General features: G+C 35.4%; 1 protein-coding gene across 3 annotated transcripts in view; it reads left to right on the forward strand.

Moving 5' to 3' along the window:
• Positions 1 to 20117, forward strand: part of SMARCAD1 (SWI/SNF-related, matrix-associated actin-dependent regulator of chromatin, subfamily a, containing DEAD/H box 1) — a 76558-nt gene that overhangs the window by 3579 nt on the left and 52862 nt on the right. For all 3 annotated transcript variants that reach the window (XM_027599291.2, XM_027599290.2, XM_035726188.1), the window contains 2 exons: positions 10914 to 11091; positions 18810 to 18981. In XM_027599291.2, coding sequence (XP_027455092.1) covers positions 10914 to 11091; positions 18810 to 18981 — 350 coding nt within the window. The remainder of the gene's footprint in view (positions 1 to 10913; positions 11092 to 18809; positions 18982 to 20117) is intronic.

A 20117-nucleotide genomic window follows, 5' to 3' on the forward strand; every position in this document is an offset into this window, starting at 1 on the left:
TTTATCATCATATGGTAACTTCTTATTCTGCCATTGTATGATAATGCTGTGTTTGCTTATATACAATAGAGTGTTAGGGTCTAAATCAGGTCTAAATCACCTATTTCTTAAATAGAATGGAAATTGTAAAAATTACCTGTCATGGCTCTTTTAGCTAACCCTTTTAATTTTGCCAATATGAATTAAGATTTTATTTCCTACCACTCTTTCAGTTACTGTGCCACAGCCATACCTTTTCTTAAATATGCCAAGGACAGTGCCATCTTTCCTTCTTACTCTTTTCTCTTCTTCCTCCAAGACCCTTCCTGCTGATATATGCATATGACTCTGGGCTTAGTGAAATATTTACTATCTTTAGAAGCCCTTCCCCTGATCATACTCTTTGAAATAGCAACTCCTCCCCCCCGCCCCCAGTTTTACTCACCTGTGTTTTTCTATGTAGTATTTATTTCTACCTAACATGATTCTATATATTTGTGTCTCCCTTATTAGAATATAAGATCCATGTGAGCAGAGACTTTGTCCTGTTCACCATTGCTCAGAGCAGTGACTGGCACATAATAAGCTCTTAGTAAATATGTGTTGAAGGAAGGAGTATTAAGTGATAAGTGGGCGATACTAGTGCTTTGTACAAATTTTTTTTAATTTTTTATTGTTATGTTAATCACCATATATTACATCATTAGTTTTTGATGTAGTGTTCCATGATTCATTGTTTGTGCATAACACCCAGTGCTCCATGCAGAACGTGCCCCCTTGAATACCCATCACCAGGCTAACCCATCCCCCCACCCTCCTCCCCTCTAGAACCCTCAGTTTGTTTTTCAGAGTCCATCGTCACTTTGTACAAATTTTTAAAAGTATCCTTCCTCTTAATGATCTTGAAACAGTCCCATAGCCATCAGGCATTCTTCAGTCATGGTTACTTGAAACTTTTTGATGCAGGATGGTCTTCCTTCATCCAGCCTTTGGATATGGGGGCATACGCTTAACTTGTGGGCACCTTTCCCTCCTGTGTTTATTTTGCCCTTATGGTGTCCAGTTATTAATGGTTATTGCTTGTTTACACATTCTTTTTTTCTTTTGATCTTTTTGAGAGCATAGCAGGTTTTGAGGGAATAAAATAATGGCAGATGAGTGACAGAGGAGAGAGCTTATTATGTTTTATGCGTAAAGAGTAAAAATAAGAGCAAAGCTTGATCTCAAGGAACACCAGGAGGAAGGGACATATAAATATATATAGTTAAAATAGTACAATGTAATAACTCGGGAAAATACTAAGCAATATAGAATCACAATCGAATTCAGAAATGATTATTTTTGGAGAGGATCAGGAAAAGTCACAGAGATGACTTTGAATCAGTGAATCAGTACTTATTTGGTGAACAAGAGATGAAAATACACATTGCTTAGAAGAGTGATACGTCTGTGGGAAGGGAGGTTATCTGTGGAAGAGGAGGTCTAGGGCAGGTATAGATGAAACTGAGAAGATAGAAATGTAAATTGCTGGGTTGTGAGGGGCCTTTATATGCTATGCCAGGAAGGATGGACTTTTTTTGGTACACACTAGGGAGCATTTCGGCATGGGAAGACCGTTGATGAAGCTGTTGAATTAATTGAAGCCTAAATGTAGGAAAATGTTAGTAGGATAGAGGAGGCATTTTAGGGAAGTTTTATATTTCAGTATTTGATGGTATTTGGTGATAGTTAAATGTAGAGGGTTTAAAGATAACTCAGATCTTTCTTGCTTAGACAGCTGGGTGATGGGCACTGTCAACTGAATTAGGCAGTGTATTTAGGAGAAATACACTTAAACATGTTGAGTTCAGTTCTCCTGTTTCAGAAATGAGGTCTAGTAGAGGATTGAACACTAGTTTTGTAGCTCAAAGATGGTTGGAACCTGAGAAATCAACTTTGAAGGGGTCATCATTATGGTAGTTAACCAAAAATACCCCCAAAGCAAGGCATACAGTAAAAAATACCAACATTTAATGGTGGACAAATGAAGGCAAATCAATGAAGACTATAAAGGATAACGAATATTCATAGAAAATAATAGTACTCTGAAAGCTAAAGAAAGACCAGTTTCCAGTTTTGTGTATAGTGAACAGTATCAAATACTGTAGAGAAGTCAGATTGGATGGGGGACTGATCAGAGACCACTTTCCTTGGAAATTAAATGTTATTGTTGACCTTTAGTAGACAGTTTCAGTAGAAAGGTAAGGAAATGAAGACTAGCTTTTCAAGAAGGAGAAGAGAGAAACAGCTTGACAGTACAGCATTGTCAAAAGAAGATGTTTCAGGATTGTTGAAAATTGAGCATATTTGTTGGCCTAGGGGAAGAAGCTAGTAGAGAGGGAAAGGATGAAAGGAGGGGAGGTATCTGAAGACAGGTATCTAGGGCATGGGAACTGGTGCACAGCTGGACTGTTTAACGTTGCAAAGGAATAGAGACACATTTTACCTGGGGAGAAAAAGTGATAAAATAAAAATAAATGGGTTAATCAATTATTTTGAGGTTGGAATGGAGGAAAATTTTAGTAAATGCTTGATTAATTTCTTTCCTTAGTGAAATAGATTGTCTCCTAAAATGATTGCCATTTTAGTGTGGTGATGTTGAAAATAACAGTTGTTAATAAGAGAAATTTCAAAATTACTCCAGTTAATCAAAAAGATCCTCCCTCCCCCCCGAAAAATAAAAGCTTTCCAGGTCATACAGGTTGTATGATCTTGTGTAAGACATCAGCATTTTTGGTCTTCACTTCCTTTGCCTGGATGTTCTCTGAAGTCCCTGCAAGCAGTAAAATGGGTATGTCCTTTGAATAATGGAGCTGAATGTATCATTTTAGCATCATGATTCTATAACTATTGGGTGATACTTTGGGGCGTTTTTTTTGTTTGTTTTAGGTGTATGTGGCCAAAATGCAAATCTTTACTAAGTCTTTGGATAGTTATTCTGATTTCTTCATGTCTGCAAGTGTTAGTTGACAGGCAGTACTTGGCAGAAGGCTAAGTGCTGAATTATTTTATTTTTTTTTTTAGATTTTATTTATTTATTTGACAGAGAGACAGCGAGAGAGGGAACACAAGCAGGAGGGGGTGGGAAGGAGAAGCAGGCTTCCCTGCTGGGCTCAGCTTCCCGCTGAGCAGAGCCCAATACGAGGCTCCATCCCAGGACCCTGGGATCATGACCTGAGCTGAAGGCGGTTGCTTCACCAACTGAGCCACCCAGGCGCCCAGTGCTGAATTATTTTAATAGAAGAAAGTACAATGAGTATTCATACTTAAGTAAAAATCTTAAGTACATTTTAAGTGTATACTTTCTTCTGTGTTTTCTCTACCTTCTTGCTCTCCATGCTTAGCTATTGTTTTCTTCAAAATAAAATGTTATATATAAAAGATGCAGTATTGTATAATGAAGAATATCCTATAATCCTTTAGTTTTGGTGTTTATTTTCACATTTTTTTTCTGCCTGTATATATTCCAGGTTTTTGTTTTTATTTATATTATAGGTAATACTTATGCTATACCTCAGTTTTTTTTAAATGACTGCAGTGTCTTATATAGATATAATTCATGTAGTTTCCTATTAATGGACATGAGTTAGTTGGGTTTTTTCTTTTTTTTTTTTTTTTGCTATCGAAAGAAGGCTAGAATGACCATCCTTTTAACAGATTTTTTAGCTTGTATACAATCTGAAGAAAAATTCTTGGAAATGGAATTGTCAGATTTGAGTGAAATTAGTAATATTTTAGTAATTACCAAGTTATCATACACAGAAGTTTTACCACTTTGCACCAGACTACAGCTTGGTTTTTAGATGTATACTTTTTCGTACTAGGTCAAAATATTGCAAACCTTTTTAATCTTTACCAGGGAATTAAATTACTTTACTTTTATTCTTTACTTTTAAGGTTAAGTATGTTTTCATAAATGTATTAGCTTTCTGGACTTTTTCTGTGTTCCTTTTTCTTTTGTTCTGAAAAATAATTTGTAAGTTTTTTATTCTTTTGATTCCTTATTGTTTGTCCTAGAGAAATTTTACATTTTCATGTGGTCAGTTTGTTCATTCATTTCTTTGATGGTTTCTAGGGTTTAGGTCCTGATCAGACAGGCATTCCTTACTATCACATCATAAATATTTTCATCTGTATTTTATTCTAGCGCATTTGTGTTAATTTTATTTTTAATTGTAAAATATACATAACAAAATTAACCATCTTAACTATTAAGTACACAAATCACGGGAGTGTTAGGTACATTCACGTTATTGTGCAATTAATCTTCAGAATTCTTTTTTTCATCTTGCAGAAATGAAACTCTGTACCCACTAAACACTTCCCCCCTATTCCCAGCCTGTGGTAACCACCCTCTACTTTCTTTCTCTGAATTTGACTACTTTAGGTGCATCATAAAAGTGGAATCATCAGGATTTGTCTTTCTGTGACTGGTTTATTTCCCTTTGCATAAAGTTTTTTTTTTTTTTAAAGATTTTATTTATTTATTTGAGAGAGAGAATGAGAGACAGCATGAGAGGGAGGAGGGTGAGAAGGAGAAGCAGACTCCCTGCTGAGCAGGGAGCCCGATGTGGGACTCGATCCCGGGACTCCAGGATCATGACCTGAGCTGAAGGCAGTCGCTTAACCAACTGAGCCACCCAGGTGCCCCCCTTTGCATAAAGTTTTTAAGATTCATTCATGTTGTAGCATGTATCAGAATTTCCTTTCTAAGGCTGAAAAGCATTGTATTGTATGTGTATATTACATTTTGTTTATCCATTCATCTGTGGATGGATACTTGGGTTTCTTCTACCTTTTGGTTATTGTGACTATTACTGCTATGAAATTTGTGTACAAATATCTCTTTGGGACCCTCCTGTTACTTCTTCAGGGTATATACCCGGAAATGGAATTGATAGGTCATACAAGAAACCATCACGTTTTCCATTAATACCTGTACCATTTTACTTTCCCACCAGCAGTGCACAAGGGTTCCAGTTTCTCCACATTCTTGCTAACACTTGTTACTTTCTTTTTTTGTTTTTTTGTTTCTTTGTTTTGATAGCCAAATTAATGGATCTGAGTCAGGTTTTGCACTGATAACCAAACTAGTGCAATTGAATGAGGATATGAGTTAGGTTTTGTGTTGGTTTTTATTTTAATTTTAAATCTCATCTGGAATGTATAATATTATAAGGACTAAAGAAAGGATGGTACAGTGTTCTCCTTTGCTCATTATTTGTCATTTACTAGTCAATTGTTCCAGAATCATTTATTGATAAACCTTTTTTCTTATGAAACATCAGTATACTCTAAATTCTCATGTATATTTGCATCTTATAGGCCACTAATCTATTTCTCTAGTTTTATATTTTTTTACCCCATTAATAATCATGTTTAGGGTCATAATCTAAAATGTGTCTCTTACATGAGTCCTAATCAGAAATGTTTGGAAAGCACTATTGTATGTCTTATTTTTGTGCTGTCTAAGAGCTTGGAGAAGAAAGTTAAAGCCTCATATTTGTCTCTTGACTTTTTGCCTTATGTATCCTGCAGTGTTTATGTCTTTCATTATTAGTATGCAGCTAAGATATATGTTATATTTTTGTTGTAGCTCTAATTTCTGTTATTAAAAAGTGTGTCTCTCAAGTTAAATACTTTTGCTTTGTCCAGTAACAGTAGCATGGCTTTGTTTTTCTTTACATTTTTCCCATTTATCTTTTCTTTTGGCTTACGCCTGAGGTGTTTCTTCTTTCTCATTTCATCTTAGAGTGATGTCAGAAACTACTCTTCAGTCATGTATTTATTAGTGTATTCTTTGTCTTTTTTAAAGCTTTCATCAGAGAAAAGTTTGATTTATCTTTTAGAAGATGCTAATGGTATTTCTCTTTCTACTGTGACATTCAAATTAAGGCTGCTTAGATTTTACTATGTATTATTTTGGTTACTGTTTAAAACAATAAATGATGTGTTTTAGTTGGTATTCAAAGGAATTGCTTTGAAAATTAGTTGCCATGTTAAAGAATTGAACCATGTAGAGTATAACACAACTAGACAATCAGAAATGGCACGGTTTTGTAAGTCTTCAGGACAGATATAAAGGTTTATGTATTTTCATTCTTTGGGAGATAACTTTTATTTATGGGTTATCAAATTAATTTGGACTACTTTAGTGTGAACTCATAATCTCCTGTAGTGATTTTTGCTTGTTTTTGAGTGGCCCTTGATCTTGGACCCTTTGGAAAGGTGAAACCATTGTCAGACTTAAATGCTTCTTTTGTTTTGTGGTAGACTTAGATATGAGAATGGGTACACGCATACTGGAAAAACTTGGGATACAAGATTGTCTTCTCTTCTGCATACCCATTAATGGGGAATTTCGTTTGGAAAAACTCCCTGGAACCTTGGAGTCTTCTTGCATATGCTAATGTAGATTCCTATTACCTTTTGGTAATGAGAAAATATTCACCTTCTATCTCTAAAATATAATAGGCCTCTTTATGGTCTTTGTACGAAAGAATAGGCTGTTTTCCCTCATGTTCCTGTAGCATTTTGTTTAATCCTTTCTCATGGCACAAATCATATTTCATAACAGTTACTTGTGTACCTGGCTACTAAGCTCTTATTTGTTTCTTTAGGGCAAGTTGAACCTTTTTTCTTTAATATTCCCTACCTCCTGGTACAGTGCCTTAAACACAGAAGGCAGTCAGCAAATGTCAGAATTTAATAGTAGCTGATGCCTTCATAATTGGTTCAGCATTTCACCATTCTTTCATTTGTATTTTTGTTTCCTCTGTCTCTTGTGCTGCTTAAAAGTGCTTGTTTGGCTTGGATCAGAAACCATTACTGCATTGTTTTGGCCATTCATTGCCTCTTAGCTATTTTTGCTTTTGCTTACTTCTAGAAATAGTCCAAACAAACAAATCTAAGCATTAAACATTATTCTAATTCTAAATTATTGACTGTGTTGGAAAGTTGATGTTTTTAGATAAACAAGCTCTTACTGTGGCCCATCAGTTTTCAAAGTGTGGTATGTGAACCTTTAGGATCCCTAAGGGCAAACTGCTTTCATAATAATACTAAGATACTACTTGCCTTTTTACTATGTTGATGTGTACAGAAGCAGTGGTAAGTAAAACTGCTGGTGCCTTAGCACAAATCAAGGCCAAGACTCCAAACTGTTCTAGTAGTCATTGTATTCTTAAAAATTTTTAAATGTCATTTCACTTAAGAATGTTTTTGATAAAGCAGTAAAAATTGTTGATTTTGGTAAATCTCAACTAAGCAGTAGGTGTCTTTTTAATACTTTTGTGAAACAAAATGTGAACCAGCTTTTGCTGTATACTAAAGTGTGTACAGTGGTTATCTCAAGGGAGAGCATTTGAACAGTTGCTTTCAGTTCTGATTTGAACTTGTCATTTTTTTCACCAAACACCATTTTTACTTAAAAGAATGGCTGACAAACTGTAGTTAAGCAGACTTAGGTATTTAGCAGACATTTTCTCAAAAAAGGACAGTGAAAGCAAGGAAATAACCGGTAGCATTTATTGCTAGTGATAAAATTCCAGTTTTCAAAGGAGAGTTTGGATTTTGGACTGTGAGTTTGACAATCTCCTGATATTTCAGGATCAATGGTAATATTAATGTAATTTTTTAATAAAATATCATGAAATGTGTCAACATTTGGAAGATCTGCATTAATCAGTAAGTGAACCAGTATTTTCCAAATGACCAGTGCACACAGTGTTACAAAATAATGAATGGTTTAAAGGTCCATTGAAGTGCAAGATAGACCAGTGGGTTTAAATATAAAAGAACGCAAAAGTTTATTCATAAACTTTTTCACATTCCACATTGCAACTGACCTTTAAAAAAAAGCTACCACGTGTCAAATTTGGGTTTAGTATCGAAGAAGAATATCCATAGTATTGTAAAAAGGTTATGAAAAAACTCTTCCTTTCCTAACTGTATTATCTGTGTGAAGCATGATTTTCTTCATAAACCTAAGCAAAAACTATATTACAATAGATGAATTACAGAGGCAGCTAGAACCAAAGATTTTTACAAATATAAAACAGTGCCACTCTTCTCACTAGATTGGGGGGAGAGGGATGGGTTGAGGGGATATAGTTTTCATAAAAATACTTGTTATTATGTAAGCAGTTTAATAAAGGTTTTCAGTTTCTACTTTCTAATACGGTAATATCATAGATATAACCAACATAAGCCACATAAGCAAAAACTCTTTAGGGTCCTCAATTTTTAAGAGTGTAAAGGGTTCTAGTTTGAGAAATGCTATTGTATTGTAACCTTCCCTTATCCTCCATATTATCAAACTACTTCCTCTGTTAGTCACTTACCAGTTGGGCTATGGGGATGTCACTTGGTTCAGACCTGTGTACAAGTTTAAGGTATATTTTTAGGTAGAGATGTATAGGTATATGTATAGTATATATTATAATATATATAATACAAAATAATGCATTGTATGCATACAGTGTGTGTGTATATATATATATAAAATTATGTATTTTGATGGTACATATTACATTACCAGTAAAAGCTCTGAGTAATTGAGTACATGATGGAGAGTAAGCCAAACTTCTTTATTTTTTTTGTCTCGTTAACTAAGCACTTTAAGCATGAGTTTTAAAAATTGATGTCTTCACTGTATATTTTTGTATTACCTGTATAAAATAAGAAGAGGAAAAAAAAATCAAAGATGAATATGTAATCAAGTTCAAGAAACTAGGACTCCCCTCCTCCAGGCATTTAGGCATTTAAGTACCTAGCTTTAAAAAGATTATTATCCATTTTGAATAAAGAGACTTTGAAGAAAACAGACAATTGAAATCATTTTGCCTTAGCCCTTTGAAAATATAAGAAAACAGGACACTGGTTAACATGTTTAGCTGATGTGCATTAGCTTTAGGTCAGATTTTTGATACAGTGAACATCTAGATTTTCATTTTATGTATGATTTGTGATATATCAGGTACACTTTGTAAAAGCAGAATCCATTCACCTATCAGAATTTGTAAGTGTCGCCATGTTTATGGCAGTTAATATAACTGTGATTTGTTCCAATGCAGAGTTCTTCATCCAGGTTCTTCACTCAACATTTATAAAATTGTTCTTTTGGAAAAAATGTGATTTGCTTTTCAGTTGTGTTGATAGGACTTCATTGTAGGAAGTTAAAGATATATCGTTTTAGTGCCCTCCAGGTGAATAGTAGTCATGTAGGCCATGGTTAATATTATTTACAAATACGGCTCTTGAACTTCATTATAATGATTGCTATCATTTTGTGACAGGCATTGGAGACGGCCTGAGTTTTAGAGTATAAGGATTTAGACCTTTACGCATGGATTTCAGCTTTGTTACTTCTCTTATATGACTTTGGACAAGTTGCTTTCTCTAAATCTAGTTTATCTATAAAATGTTGACATAATGTGTACCCTTAGGTTTATTGTGAGGATTAAAAATGTTTGTGCATCACTTAAGGACTTGATTCTGACTTAGAAAGTAGTTGTCAGTGAATATTTTTTACATTGACACCTTTGAACTAAAAAAAAAAGCAACTGGTCGTTGCTTTTTAAAATAGATTGACTAGGGGCGCCTGGGTGGCTCAGTCGTTAAGCGTCTGCCTTCGGCTCAGGTCATGATCCCAGGGTCCTGGGATCGAGCCCCGCATCGGGCTCCCTGCTCTGCTGGAAGCCTGCTTCTCCCTCCCCCACTCCCCCTGCTTGTGCTCCCTCTCTCGCTGTGTCTCTCTCTGTCAAATAAATAAAATCTTTAAAAAAAAAAAATAAAAAATAAAAATAAAATAAAATAGATTGACTAGACCAAGGCATTGACTACTTTAATATGAATTTCTTAAATGTGATCTTTCCCTTCTCAAATATGTAAGGGAGAATGGTGGTTTTCTGGGGAAGGGAGAATAATTTTGGAACTCTGCTATTGAAGAGAAGAGACCTTGGTAAAATATTTTATTCACCTGTTTTGAATGAGCCAAAATTTTTAGCTTGTGAGGACTGCCATACCAAAATTAATACCAGGTAGCTTAAACCACATACCTTTATTTTGTTACATGGCTGGAGGCCGAAAACCCAGGATCCAGGTTGTTTCTTCTGAGGACTTTCTCCAGGGCTTGCAGATGACCACCTTCTCACTGTGTCCTCACATGGCCTTCCCTTCATGCACACATCTTTTGTCTCTCTCTCTTCTTATGACATCAGTCATACTGGATGAGGGCCTCCACCGAAGCAGCCTCATTTTAACTCAGTCTCCTTTTTGAAGACCCTACCTCTAAATATGTTACATTCTGAGGTTACTGGGGGTTAAAACTTAAGAATTTTGGAGGGGCCATAATTCAGCCCATAACACCAACATTTGCTTAAGAGGTAATGTGTATCGAATACGGGCTATGTGCCAATGACTGAACTAAATGCCTAATATATATCTTTTGATTTTATGTTCACATGAGCCCTGTGATGATTAGTATCTCTATTTTACAGGTGAGGACACTGAGGTTTGGAGTGATTACATAACTTGGCTAAGAGACAGGATTGGAATACAAGTCTTTTGAGCTATAGTGTCCATGTTCATTTAGGCCAGAACTGGGTACTAGGAAATAAAAGCACAGAGAAAAGACAATGACACTATAACGCACAAACTCCTCTTTTGCAATTCCCACTAGGGTCTTGCAAGTAAATTAACCCGTGAAATGGAAAATCATTTAACATCAGCCCTGGTTTGACTATTAATATATTCTTTGAAAACTGGTGGGAATTTTTGGTTTTAGGATGAAACACTGAACAGATTAGAGATTTTTAGCACATGATTATAATTATCAAAAACAGATTTATTTTCAGGTTGCTCAAAATGCCTTTCTCCTTTTTTTTCTTTTGCAGAAGATTCTAGTGTTCCAGAAACTGCGGAAAATGAAAGAAAAGCTAGTATCTCATATTTCAAGAATCAAAGAGGAATACAGTATATTGACTTGTCTTCTGATAGTGAAGATATCGTTTCCCCAAATTGCTCCAGTACAGTTCAAGAGAAAAAATTCAACAAAGACACAGTAATTATAGTGTAAGCAGCTTAATAGATTCATTCATTATATTTGCCTATGTAAGAAGTTTTTCAAGAAAAAGTTATTTAATTTGAAAAATAGTTTGGTGACTTCTTTTTTTTCCTTTCTTTTTTGCCTTTTCTCTATTGCATCTTGGTTATTTTTCCCTAACTTAGAACTGTAGAGAGGTATTTGTGTGTGTGTGTGTGTGTGTGCGCGCGCGCGCATGTTTCTGGATAACACTGATTTTCAATAAAAAGTTTATCATGAGAGCAGATAATTTAGTTTTTTAACCCTCTATAAATAGGGAAATTATTTTAACAGGTACCTTTGATCATCTATAATTTCTTTATGGTCTATTCTTAAGTCCCAGAGTCAAATTGTTTTAACATTTTTTGGGCACATTCTGTGGAGTAGCACGGAGCTTGTATTATAGTGAGGTAGAAAGACAATAAGCAAATAAACAATGTACTATGCCAAATAATAAATATGACCAAAAGGGAAAGAAAATAATGGAGTTCAGGGCCAGGGGTAGGGGGTATGGTTTCTAAAGAGCACAGTTGGAAAAAAGCTTTATTGAGAAGATGATGCTTGGGTAGAGATCTGAAGGGGTTAAAAAAAGTGTGAACCATATGGATATGAGGGTGGGGGGGTCAGGAGTGGAGTATTCTGGTCATTGGAAATAACTTGTTTAATGACCCTGAAGTGGTATTATACCTGATGTTTCTAAGGAAAGTAGGGGGCAAATGAATCAGAGAGAAAGACCTAAGGTCACCAGGTAAGCAGCAGGGTAGAAGAGGGATTTAATTATCTTAAACCCATAGGCTTTTGGCTTTTACTCTGAATGAGATAGAAAGCTAATGAATGGAGTGTATTGAGCAGAGGGGTAAATTATTTCATTCACGTGTTTAAAAAGTATTTGAGACTATAGGTGAGCAGTACTAGAAGCATGTATACTATTGTATACATAACCCAGGCAAGAAATGTGGACACTTAGACAAGGCTACTACTTGTGGGGATGATTAGAAGGGGTTAGATTCTGTATATACTTTGAAGGTGGAGCAGAGAGGTTTTATTGTTGGATTTTGAGTGGGAGAGAAGGGAGTGAAGGATGACCCTAAGATTGGCCTGAGCAACTGGAAGGATGGAATTACCATTAACTGAGATAAGGAAGACTGTTTTGGGTGTGGTAGCCTTCCTTTTGAAGGAAAGGTTGGCAGTTCAGTCTTAAACATGCTGTGATTGGGAAGACTCTTAGACATCTAGGCGGGAGATGTCAAGTAGGCAATTGGATTTGTGACATTTGAGTTTTTGAGGGGAGGTCTGGTTAACATCTGAATTTAGGAATTGTCAGAATATAGATTTGATATTTAAAGTTATATGATGAAATCACTAAGATACTAGTATAGCTGGAAAAGAGATCTCCTGGTTAAAGGACTCACGCCAGGGGAACTTGGGATTTTAGGAACAGGGAGATGAGAAATCTGTGGAGGTTCTGAGAAGGAATAGTTGTTGAGGTAAAAGTCAAAGGGTTGTGTGCTCAGAAGCTAAGCTAAGAAAGTGCTGCAAGAAGGAGCCAAGAGATCGAGAGTGTCTGCTGATTATAATTTCCTCTTAAAATGAACTTTCTGTAAATAAGCCATAATGAACATACCTTTCTCTTGAAATTCACTCTGAAATAAAAAATAGTGAAGATCCTGCATGGTAATGTTAGATTCACATTTACCTGCTAAGAACAAGGTCTTTCTCTTAATTACAAAAGAAGCATTCAAATTCAGAGATACCAATTAACATTGGCACAGTACAGTTATCTAATGTATAGTACATATTTAAATATTACCAGTTAATCCCACGTTCAGAAGTACTGGTTTGTAAATAAGGAATGTGCTCTAGAATGCAAGTCAGTGTACCAGTTTCTTCTCCAGGAAAGTATTACAAGGAAAAATCAGCTTGACTAAGTTATATGCTTAGTAATGTAGTTGTTTTACCTTCTGGTGTAAATTCCTTATCTTGTTATTGATGGATAACAGTGTGAGCTTAAGAACTAGTAGTCAGTCCTTGGACCCTATTTTAAGTAAGTACTTCACAGTAACTTTTCCCTCAGTATCATGTTGGATTTTTTTTTTAAACAGTATCCTGTGTCTTTAGTCTCATTTACACTGAAACAGTTTCTCAGCCTTTTTTTGTTTCTCATGTCATTGGCGTTTGAAGGTTAAGAGGCCATTTTTTAAGGAGGTTTCTCAGTTTGTACTTAGCTGATTTTCTTCATGATTAAATTTAGGTTAACTGGTAGGAATGCTACATAAATGATTTTGTGTCCTGAGTGTGTCATATTACAAGGCACACTGATAGCAATTTGTCTCTTTATTGGTGAAGTGAACTTGGATCACTCAGAAACCTGCCAGCTTTCCCCTAAAGAGTTACTATTTTCCCCTTTGCAGTGATTAATCTATTCACAGATACTTTGACCTTATTCCTTAGCAGACTTTTATTCAGCAGTTTTAGTACCTGTTGATGATTCTTACCTGAATCAGTTACTTAAATGAGGGTTGTGAATTGGTGGTATTTTAACTAGCATTTCAGATCTTATACTTTAATTATTTGGTATTCTAATATAAAGAAGGGTTTTCTGTTTTCTCCACATCCATTTATTTATATGGTATTTATATAGTATAAGTAAATATCAAAGATGGAATCGGATATTTATTTGTTCAGTGGGTTGTAATTCACTTACTGTCATTATTCATTTTGGTGCTCAAATTGCTAAATTTTGGCAGTTGAGGGCCCTTCTAGGCAGGCTCTGGCAGTTGAGGGCCCTTCTAGGCAGGCTCTGGTTTTGAGAGGTTCCTGTTACTTTATGAGCCTTTCCCTTCTGGCAAAAGGTGGTACAGACTAACACTATCCCTACCCTAGGCCTGAATTTAGAATTAGCCATTTCTCCAAGAAACACTTGTTCCTTTTGTATTTCTTTCTTTTTCTTTCTCTCTCTTTCTCTTTCTTTCTCTTTCTTTTTCTTTCTTTCTTTCTTTCTTTTCTTTCTTTTCTTTCTTTTCTTTCTTTTCTTTCTTTTCTTTCTTTTCTTTCTTTCTTTCTTTCTTTCTTTCTTTCTTTCTTTTCTTTTCTTTCTTTCTTTCTTTCTTTCTTTCTTTCTTTCTTTCTTTCTTTCTTTCTTTCTTTCTTTCTTTCTTTCTTTCTTTCTTTCTTTCTTTCTTTCTTTCTTTCTTTCTTTCTTTCTTTCTTTCTTTCTTTCTTTCTTTCTTTCTTTCTTTCTTTCTTTCTTTCTTTCTTTCTTCTTTCTTTCTTTCTTTCTTTCTTTCTTTCTTTCTTTCTTTCTTTCTTTCTTTCTTTCTTTCTTTCTTTCTTTCTTTCTTTCTTTCTTTCTTTCTTTCTTTCTTTCTTTCTTTCTTTCTTTCTTTCTTTCTTTCTTTCTTTCTTTCTTTCTTTCTTTCTTTCTTTCTTTCTTTCTTTCTTTCTTTCTTTCTTTCTTTCTTTCTTTCTTTCTTTCTTTCTTTCTTTCTTTCTTTCTTTCTTTCTTTCTTTCTTTCTTTCTTTCTTTCTTTCTTTCCCTTTCTTTCTTTTTCTTTCTTTGCACTGGTTCCTTTTAATAGAGAATGGTATTTGGAAATCTGGGGACTAGGAGTGTTCTTTCTTTGCTATCAGGCGAGGCAGGGGTTATGTCATTGCCCTTTTCACTATACGAACTAGGAAATATGAGGGGAATGTGTGTGTCTTTGTGTGTGTGTGTGTGTGTGTTTTTAAATTATGAGTTTTTAATGATAACCTTTAATTCTAATCGACCACTACAAGGCTTTTCCTTGGCTCTCCTTCTATATTTCCTTTTCTGACATTGAGAACTCTGGCTTCTTGCAATATCAGTTTATTTCTTAACTTGCTCAGTCATCCAGTATACATAAAATAGATTCAGAATTGCTGTAATCATACCATTTGACCATTAAGCCTACTAAGTAGAGTTAAATTTTGTTTATAGGTTTTTTTTGTCTTTAGATTGAAGGTATATGGTCAAAGTATTTGGATTACTTAACGTTTCTCTGTTATTGATTTGAAATCTAGTTCAGTTCATTAATTTGTATTCCTTTTAAGGTTTTTTTCCTTATCCCTCTTTTAAATTTTACTTTTGAATATTTAAAATATTAAGAAGGCTTTAGGAATCAAAACTCTGCATAGAATGTGCTCAGAAAAGTATTACCTCTCTTCCTTTTTCTTGTAATACCCACTGTCATCCCACCTCAGAACTAACCAGTTTAGTTTTTCATAATTTTTCTTCCATGTATCTTTTTTCTCCTTCCTTCCTTCCTGCTTTCCTTCCTTCCTGCTTTCCTTCCTTCCTTCCTTTTTTTTTTTTTTTTTTTTTAAGAGAGACAGAGAGGAAGAGTGCACATCCATGTGGGGCGGAGGAAGGACAGAGGTAGACAGAGAAAGAGAATCTTAGCAGGCTCCATGCTCAGTGCAGAGCCCGGCTCGGGGCTCAATCTCATGACCCTGAGATCATGACCTGAGCCAAAATCAAGAGTTGGAGAGTTGGACACTTAACCGACTGAGCCACCCAGGCACCCCTCTTTCTTCTTTTTTCTTATACAAAAGATAGCACACTGCATAAATGCATACATATATACATACTCAATTGAGCTTTGTTTTATTCACTTAGGTATATATCCTAGAAATCGTATTAGTTTATAGAAACCTATATATTTTTTCATACTCCATAGTATTGCACTGTGTGAATATTCCATGATTATAATCAGTACCCAGGAGTGGGCCATTTTGGTTATCATTTCTTAACCTTGACGTTGACAGTTTGGGCCAGATAATTCTTTGAGGGGCTTCTTTCCTGTGCATTGCAGGATGTTTTGCAGAATCTCTGATCTCTACTCACTAGATGCTAGTAGCACCTCCCTAGTCAAACAAGCAAAAATGTCTCCAGTGTTCTCTTGGGGCAGAATCATCCCCCTTTTGGTAAGCACTGGTGTCAGTAATAGAAACTGGCAGTTGATGAAATCTCCTAAGAATTATTAATAGACAAGAAGAAGCTGAAGATAGAATCCTAGGAAACACTTATCAATTCACAAATATGAACAAAGGAAGAAAAGCCTTTAGAGATTAAGGACAGGTGGAGAGGTAAAGGAAAATCAGAAGTACTAATGTTGCAAAACCCATGGGCTGAGGGTGGGTGTGGGGCCAGATTTTCAGAGATTTGTTAACAGTGTATGGGACTACAGAGGAGTAGGTAACCAGTGAAAGGTTTTTATTACATTTGACATTTTAGAGGATATTATTGCCTTGGTAAGAACAACTTCACTGAAATGGGTGGGGCAAAAGGTAATAAAACATTGAGAGGAAAACTGTACAGGAAATGAGCAAGTGGATAATCGGTTTTATAAAATTTGTGAAGGAGAGGAGAATTTGCTTATTTCAGTGCTTGTGTCCACAGTTCCTAGAGTTCCTGGCACATTGAATTAGTTGGTTAATGCAGTCTTGAGCTCATTGTAGGCTTGAGAGGAGGAGCTCAGGGAGGGAGAGAAGAGACGGGAGAGAACATAGATAGTTGAAGCAGGATCGTCCTGCAGGAACTAGAAAGGGCTGGAATCCCTTAGCACTGAGAAGGGACTTTACGTTCAGTAGAAGGGAAGAACTTTATCTGAGACCAGATAAAAGAACACAAAGTAGTCAACTCTTGTTTTTGTAGATTTTTTCTTTTATTTTTAAATCTTAGGCATACAAGAAAATAAAGTGATGGACAACGAACATCCATGTACCTACCACCTAGACTTAACATTTGTTAATATTTTTCCTTGTTTGTTTCATTGTTTCATCTATTATTATTATTGGCCTCGAGTATTTTAAAGTAAATTATGGACATGCCAACATTTCTACCCGTAATACTTGGTGATAGGTCTTTCTCCTCCCCAAAGCCCAATACTAATCAGTGAACAGTTCTCTAATATCATCTAATTCATGTTTTTTTAAATAAATATTTATTTGAGAGAGAATGAACACAGTGAGGGGAGGAGCAGAGGGAGAGGGACAAGCAGACTCGGCCCTGAGTGTGGAGCCTGACTTGGGGCTTGATCCCACGACCCTGAGATCATGACCTGAACTGAAACCAAGAATTGGACGTTTACCCGACTAAGCCACCGACGTGCCCCTACATTCATGTGTTTTATAGCTGCTTTTTCAAACCAGGATCCAAACAAGAAGCATACACCGCATTTACATGTTGAAACTCCTGACTTTCTTTTGATCTTAAAGAGTCCTCTCCCCTCCTCTTTTTTAAGGATTTTAACTACTGAAGAAGTAAAATCTTTTCTTCAAAAAAATAGTTTTTTATGATTGTCTCCTTATGATGGTATTGAATTTATTCCTCTCTCACTTGTATTTCCTGCTAACTGGACAGTTAACACAAGGCATGGTAAATTGGTAGTATAATTACTACAGCAAGAGGCACATGGTCGTGAATCTGATCATTAGGTTAAGGTGATGGTTAGTAGAGTAAGAACTTTTGAAAGTGGTTTTCTAGGGCAGAAATTGTGAGAAGATTCCAACCTGAATGCTTTCATTTTCTCAATGAACTAGGTCGCAAAATCGAGAATGTATCCAGAGTGAGGCAGAATGAGAATTTAGAGTTGAGAATATGAAGAATGAGAGGTCTGGGTGTAATGGAAAGGGAGATGCATGTAATCGCCTTCAAATATTGAAGGATATTCCTTCTACAAAGGAAGCTGTTTATTTTACCTCATTACTCTAGAGCATTTTCTTAAAGCAGGGTTCAAGAAGTCAATCTAGAAGTCTGTTAAAATATATATATTCCTGGTCCTTGGGGATCTGTCTGCTTTTAAATATTTTGCGGGATTCTCAGGTAAAACTAGTACCCGGACCGTACAACTGAACTAACGTGAATAGTTACAGTGAAATTACTAAAGTACAGATTATGGATATGTTTCCCAAAATAGAATTAGCTGTATAGCAATAATCTGCATTCTCTGACACTAAGAACGTACTTAACTAAATTCCCACTTTTCTTTCTCTGATCTTTATAACTTCTATCCATTTTATACTGCTATTTTCTGATCTCCAGAATGGCTATCATGGTAGAAAACCAAAATTTCAAAGTGAGATTTTTGTTTGGGAGATAGATGATTAAAATTTGGCCTCAACTGTCTTTTTATATAGGATTAACATATAAATTGAGATGGAATGAGATTAAAGTTAGTTGTAGAATAAAACCTCGCATGGAATAAATGCTCCTTGTCTGGTACCAGAGATTCTGGTACTCAATGGGACCATTCTTATTTTAACACTTAGATTCTGATCACCTAGGTAGGCCATGAAAATTCTTTTATCTTTGTATTAGTGTAGGCTTTATAATTTCTCAAGAGCAACCTGACAATGCTCATCTGATATATAGAGTATAGGTGAAAAGGGAATAGGAAGGAGAAAGTGGGCATGCAGTACGTGTGTGTATCTTAAAATAATTGCCAGGTATTTTATTGTTCTTCTCCATCCCAGCCCAGATAATATGAGATATTTTCAAAGTATGCTGACTCTGGGAATGTAGATTTATATATATATAACCATACTGAAATGAAAAAAGTTGTTTTAATCTTTGACAGAGGTAGATTGCATTGTTATTGGAAAGAACTGTATTACATATATATATGATTCTAATAAAATAACAGTAGTACATCAAAATATTGTTTTTTTCCTCTGAAAATATTTTTAGTTCTGAGCCATCTGAAGATGAAGAGTCCCAGGGCCTTCCTACCATGGCAGGTAGAAATACTGATGATATTTCGGAATTGGAAGACCTTTCGGAATTGGAAGACCTTAAAGATGCTAAACTTCAGACCTTGAAGGAACTTTTCCCGCAAAGAAGTGACAGTGATTTACTTAAGGTTAAACCCTTTTACAGTAATTGGTTATTGTAGCTGTAATGATGTTTAAAATTTCCCTTGTATCTAGTACTGTATTTAGTAGTCATTTTTCTAAAGATATCTTATGTTTTGAGGTAATTAACTTTTATTTTACATAATAATAAAAGTAAATGCCAGAGATTTACTTGTTGGGAGTCTTAACTTTAAATAGGTAAGGTTATACACCTATAAATAATAAAATATAGTATTTCCCTCAGCTCACATAGCTTGTGAAAATTTTTTTTGTGTGCTTAAATAGTTCTAAAATGAGACTTAACTGGTCTCCCACTAGAAACTCAGAAATGTCAGGAGGCTTTTTTTTTTGTCTTCATAATGACAAAGGGTTGTTATTGATATTTAATGCCAAGGGGCCAGGGACACTAAGTGCCCTGCAGTACTGAGGATGGTCCTGCATAACAAAAGAATTATCCTGTCAATATCTCTCTTGCTGAGAAACATTGATTGAGTTATATAGAAACAAAATAAGTGGCTGTACTTGGACTGTAATAGGTATCTTCATAAGAGCACATAAAAATTGACGAATTAAATTTCAGGTAGAGAGTGAATCTCTGAAGATTACTAGTAAATAGTTATTTCTAGCTCTTATCACTGAATGACCCTAGGAGAATCATATAATTGCAGGTTTATGTTTTTCACCTTTGTATCTGTGGTGACTACCACCGTCTCCAGTCGGAACCTTAGGAGGTACCGTATCTGTATGGGGTAGGCTGTTCGCTGGCGTATCATAGAGTATATGCTCTTTCTGAAATGGGTGGCTGCTCTCTAGTGCCAGCAGGAGATGGCCATGTGGTATCAATGGTAGCCCATTTTTATTAGGTTTCAGAGTTTCCAAATAAAGTGAAAAGGCTGTTACTTACTATTGATCAATTTAATAGCTTCCTTAATTACTTGAAGTGTATGATTTAGTGGTTTTTAATATATTTACGAAGTTGTGCAGTTATCACCATAATCTAATTTTAGAACATTTTAATCTTTCTTTCAAAAGAAACTTTTTTTTAAAGATTTTATTTATTGTCAGAGAGAGAGAGTGTGCACACTAGCAGGGGAAGTGGCAGGCAGAGGGAGAAGCAGGCTCCCTGCTGAGCAAGGAGCCAGGT

Source organism: Zalophus californianus, chromosome 2, assembly GCF_009762305.2.
Source record: "Zalophus californianus isolate mZalCal1 chromosome 2, mZalCal1.pri.v2, whole genome shotgun sequence".
NCBI classification, from domain to species: domain Eukaryota; kingdom Metazoa; phylum Chordata; class Mammalia; order Carnivora; family Otariidae; genus Zalophus; species Zalophus californianus.